General features: G+C 43.3%; 1 protein-coding gene across 1 annotated transcript in view; it reads left to right on the top strand.

The window, feature by feature from the left end:
• Positions 1–1414: 1414 nt before the first annotated feature.
• The window catches only part of LOC311045160 (transmembrane protease serine 9-like), a 72701-nt gene continuing 68115 nt past the window's right edge, over positions 1415–6000 (top strand). Inside the window, exons 1-2 of the mRNA XM_084056970.1 lie at positions 1415–1516; positions 4010–4084. Coding sequence (XP_083913096.1) covers positions 1474–1516; positions 4010–4084 — 118 coding nt within the window. The 5' untranslated portion in view covers positions 1415–1473. The remainder of the gene's footprint in view (positions 1517–4009; positions 4085–6000) is intronic.

Genomic DNA, 6000 nt, shown 5'->3' with positions numbered 1-6000 from the left:
GCAGCGTCGTGCCCCCACACCCTAAGCAATCTATGTAAGCATGTGTGCCTGTGTGTGTGGTAATCTGCTTTACTTGCTAAATTGCGTCAGTTAACCAACTTCTGTTTTCCTCCTAACTCTACTGTCTCTAACCCTAAGTTCAAGTTCAGGTTAATTATGTCCCAAACTGGGCAATTTATGTTACAGCAGATGATAGGAAACTCCAAGACACAGTAAACATACATACACAAGACATAACATAGACATAGACATGATCACAAGATCCAGATAATAATAGCTACTATAATAGCTACCTCCTCCTGCTTCTATTATTGATGACACAAATGGAAGTAGGTACAAATGAAAATTTGTACCTATTGTTTTTAGCTGCAGGGATCATTAACCTTTGGCCGGAAGGCAATAACTCATATTCAGGATTTAGGGGGTGAGAGCTGTCCGCTCTAATAGATGATGCTTTCTTAAGCACCTGCTGGTCATATAGATGACTCACACAGCTGAATTGTTTACTTAAGTAAAAGCATCCGAGTTAAGTACCTACACTTTTACTTAAGTAAAAGTAGAGTTATGAGGAAAACAGAAGTTGGTTAACTGACGAAATTTAGCAGGAAAGTAAAGCAGATTACCACACACACAGGCACACATGCTTACATAGATTGCTTAGCCCCCCTCACAACCCCGTTAAGGGCATTTTTCTGTCTAACGCCAAGGTTTCCATATCAACAGATGGCAGCAAATGAAATAACAGACTCTATGAAAGATCTGTAGAATAAAATATTCAATGACTTATCCAGAAAGTTGGCTAGCTTTCTTAAACAGAAGAGGCACTGTTGACCTTTCTTACACACCATTTCAGCATTGCAGATTCAACACAAATGCCTCTGCATTTGTCAAGACTCACAAATGCAGATTCAACAATTCGCACGCAGAATTGATTATTTACAAAATATATTTTATGATAAATGCACACAAAAGTATAATTATATTTTGCAAAAATTACAAATTATTTTTTACAAAAGTCACAAATAAATAATTTGTGTTTGCAGATTGCAAAATACATTTGTAAATCATGGAAACACATTTGTAAATCATGGTATATTTGTGCATCATTGTATTGGATTCACAAATAATTTTGAGACACTATCTCTCCCCATATATAACAGCTTCAGTTATTTGAAAACATGTGGCTTTAACCACCAGCTGATACAGGAACCACACAACACAAAGGATGTGTCGCTGTGCGTGTGCGTGTGTGTGTGTGTGTGTGTGTGTGTGTGTGTGTGTGTGTGTGTGTGTGTGTGTTGATGAGAGCTTACTTTCAGAATATCATTAAGAAAGTAAACCACTCCCTGATGAATACATAATGAGTAGAGCTGACATGTGACAACTACACAGATATAAAACAGTAAGTGTTGTTCAGTGAAGGTCAGGTTCAGACTACAGAACCTGACAACCTTTGTCCTGACAGCTTCAGATATGAAACAACTAGTCTTGATGTTCCTTCTGCTGTGGAGCTCAGGTACAGTATGAATATATTTTAAAACCACTTAAACCCTCTATTCCTAGAAACATTTACAATTGTACTCCAAGTACACTTTTCCCCCCGTCTACAATTAATATCTTCACCAATAATAGCCGATCTACAAGCTCACAACTCAATGTGTTGTGAGCTTGTAGATGTGCAATTTTGGGCGAATATTCCCCCAGAATAGGCACTCTGGGGTTTAAGTGATTAGTGATATTTGTTTGTTGATTTGAAAAACGTTATGGCAGATAGTAAAATGTCTAAGAAACAAAAATACAGCTTAAACACATTTATTGTCTCCGCCAGGCCGAAAGGCATGGCGAGAGAGTATGTTTTACCCCTTGTCCGTCCGTCCGTCCGTCCGTCCGTCCGTCCGTCCGTGTGTCCGTCCTTCGATCTGTCTGTGTACAGCTAATTTCCGGCACCGTTGGCTTGCTCGCAGCCAAACTGTGCACACACATTCCCTGGATACCAGAGCAGAACCTCTGCCCCAAATTTTTCACAGGGGCCTGTTATAGCGCCACCAGGAGGCCAATTTGTGCAAAACACATTTTTTGACAGTACTCCTACAGATTTTGTCCCAAAATCCCGCAAATCGGTACACAGTATCTCTACTGTCATTAAACGAAACGGGTCTTTCAGATTTCTAATATTCCATCCTGATTGGCTAAAAATGTCTTCCAAAGTTTGCAGGAGTGCTCCGTTTTGAACAAAATGCCTCAAATCATGAACACAGCATGCAATTTCCGTGAAATTTTGCACGCACATTCCCATTAGGCCGAGGAAGAACTACCATTTGAACATTTTCAAATCAGCCTCATGGTGGCGCTATAACAGGCCGATTCTTGGTTTTACCTATAATTGCACCGATCTGTGTAAAACTTTGTATGCACACTCCCTATAGGTCAAGGAAAAACCTTTGCCCTGCATTTTTCACATCTGCCTTTTATAGCGCCACCAGGAGGCCGACTTATGTAAAACACATTTTTTTATACTACTCCTTCCAATTTCATCCAAATTTCACACAAATCGGTACACATGATCTCTATAGTCATCTGATCACGATGGATGTGTTTGATTTTTTATATTCCATACTGATTGGCTAAGATTGACATCTAAAGTTTGCATTATTGGCTTGTTTTGAACAAAATTCCGCAAATCATGAACGCACCGTCCAATTGCGCTCAAACTTTGCACGCGCATTCACACTATGCTGAGGAACAAATGCCACCCTTTTAACATTGGCCTATTATAGCGCCACCAACAGGTCTAATTTAGCGAAACACATGTTTTTAACAAAATGCCTCAAATCATGAATGCAGTCAGTCTGATTGTCGTGCAAGGCCTAAGAAGAAATGGCACCCTTTTCACGTTGGCCTATTATAGCGCCACCAGGAGGCCACAATAGCCTACCTGACCTGGCGGAGACCTGTGCTCCGAGGAGCACTTTTTCTAGTTGCATTTGCATTCGCTGGATGCTTTTATTGTGTGTAGCAATTATCTTAGAGAGGAACAGGAGGGTTACTCAGCAATGTAGATGCAGGATTTGATCTCAAAAGCAGTGTCATAATTTTTTTTACAGACTTGTCTAACAATATTTTTGCCTTAAAGGGGGGCATCACCCCGCTTTAAGAGGTTGTTCTGTAAGATTTTTAGCGGTGCCAGCCGCTCTACATTTGAACGTTCTGTGTGTCCAAAGATGCAACACATGCGGCACTTCAAGAAATGCACACAAACATACACATACACACACACACACACACACACACACACACACACACACACACACACACACACACACGTAACATGCAGACTTGCGAGGCGCACCGTTGCAACACATGCGCCACTTAAAGACATGCACACACATGTACAAGCCAGCACTGCACGCGGGCGCACACAAATGCACACACACATACGCGCGCACGCGAGGCGCTCTGTTGCAACACATGCGCCACTTAAAGACATGCACACACACACACACACACACACACAAGCCAGCACTGCACACGTGCAAGCCAGGACTGTACACGTGCACACACATACACACACACACACGCGCACACACACACACATACACGTAATATGCAGACCTGCGAGGCGCACTGCAGCTCCGATCCGCACCAAAATTGCCAGGGGTCTGCCATCACAATAGTCACACTAGGGACCATGTGTGGCACCCAGGGGGCCACCAGCACTGCACATGTGCACACGCACACGCACAAACACACACACCAATTAAATAACCTCATCAAAGCCACCGCTTCCTTCACACAGGGTGTGATTTTTTATTTATTTTTATTTAACATTGACATTAGCCTGCAACCTTATGCTGGTGACTTATTATTTTTTATTAATTATATGAAAAACCTTACATCAGAGATGCATAGCCAAAACTGAGATATTGGCAAAATCTGGTCCAAAATAGGGTGAGATCGCCTTTTAGTTGTATTGCTCAGGTTTAACGGTTACCATTCATCTCATCAACAGGCCCACACCTGGCATCAGCAGTCTACGTCCATTCTCCAGAAGAAGTGGTTGTTGACACTGGTACCACTGACACAGGTGGGTAGAGTAACCAAAAACTGTTGTCAATTAAAGGCATTGTTTCTTTAAAATAATAATGGCTCAGCCACCTGAATGATTACTTAGATTACTTAGTCACTTGATACTTACTTGAGTAAGTATCAAGTGAAAACTAGAAAAAGTGCTCCTCGGAGCACAAGTCTCCGCCAGGTCAGGTAGGTTATTATGGCCTCCTGGTGGCGCTATAATAGGCCAATGTGAAAAGGATGCCATTTATTCCTAGGCCTTGCACGGCAATCGGACACTGCATGCATGATTTGAGGCATTTTGTTCTAAAAATGTGTTTTGCTAAATTTGACCTGCTGGTGGCGCTATAACAGGCCAATGTTAAAAGGGTGGCATTTGTTCCTCAACATAGTGTGAATGTGCGTTCAAAGTTTCACCGTAATCGGACGCTGCATTCATGATTTGCGGCATTTTGTTCAAAACGGGCCACTCCTGCAAACATTACATGTCAATGGTAGCCAATCAGGATGGCATATGAAAAATCAAACAGATCCGTCTTGATCACATGACTATAGAGATCATGTGTACCGATTTGCGTGAAATTTGGATCAAATATGAAGGCTTAATATCAAAAAATGTGTTTTACATAAGTCTGCCTCCTGGTGGCGCTATAAAAGGCAAATGTGAAAAATGCAGGGCAAAGGTTTGTCCTTGGCCTCTAGAGAGTGTGCATACAAAGTTTTACACTGATCGGTGCAGTTATAGGTAAAAACACGAATCGGCCTGTTACAGCGCCACCATGAGGCTGATTTGAACATTTTCAAATGGCATTTCTTCCTCGGCCTAATGGGAATGTGTGTGCAAAATTTCACGGAAATTGCATGCTGTGTTCATGATTTGAGGCATTTTGTTCGAAACAGAGGACTCCTGCAAACTTTGAAAGACAATTTTTGCCAATCAGGATGGAATATGAAAAATCTGAAATGAGCCGCTTCTTTTTTTTTTTTTTTATTTATTTTTTTTTAATTTAATATAATTTTTTTTATCCCGCGATTTTTGTAACCCATTTTTTTCACCCGGTGCCAATTTCCTAAGTGATCCTGGGCGCTACACCAGCCCTACACCAGCGCTACACCAGTCCCCCACAGCCAGGGAGGCCAGGGCCGAGCTCATGCTTCCTTCAGTGCATGAGAGCCAACTGACCTTCTTGTCACCTGACAGGGGGGAGTTTCCCTGGTTGGACGTAGCGCGTGGAAGGAACACGTTATTCCAACCAGTTCCCTTCCCCTCCATCAGGCGCCCCGGCTGTCATGGGGGAGGCGGTATAGCGACCAGGATTACTACATGTTTTTGTGAGGGTATTAACTACCCTAGGAGACACGGGGAGAACATGCAAACTCCACACAGAGTAGGCCCTTTCGCCAACCCCACCCTGGGTATGGGCGCTGATGACGCGGAGGAGAAGACACGCCCCCAGCGCCCACAGCGTCCCTGGCGGGAATCGAACCCAGGACCTTCTAGCTGTGAGGCGACAGCGCTACCGACTGCGCCACCGTGCCCCTGGCTGCTTCTTTTAATGACTATAGAGATACTGTGTACCGGTTTGGGGGATTTTTGGCCAAAATTTGTAGGAATACTGTTCAAAAATGTGTTTTGCACAAATCGGCCTCCTGGTGGCGCTATAAAAGGCCCATGTGAAACATTTGGAGCAGAGGTTCGGCTTTGGCATCCAGGGACTGTGTGTGCACAGTTTCGCTGCGATCAAGCCAACGGTGCCAGAGATTAGCTGTACACAGACAAGACAGAATGACACACACACACACACACACACACACACACACACACACGGACGGACAGGGGGTAAAACACTCTCTCGCCATGCCTTTCGGCCTGGCGGAGACAATTAATGTACATTCATGCACACAGCAACTATAGCATGGTATGGGTTA

This window comes from Gymnoscopelus microlampas (assembly GCF_963454915.1).
Source record: "Gymnoscopelus microlampas genome assembly, chromosome: 5".
Lineage (NCBI taxonomy): Eukaryota > Metazoa > Chordata > Actinopteri > Myctophiformes > Myctophidae > Gymnoscopelus > Gymnoscopelus microlampas.
The sequence above is the reverse complement of the archived record's forward strand: the minus strand, read 5'-3'. Positions and strand labels throughout refer to the sequence as shown.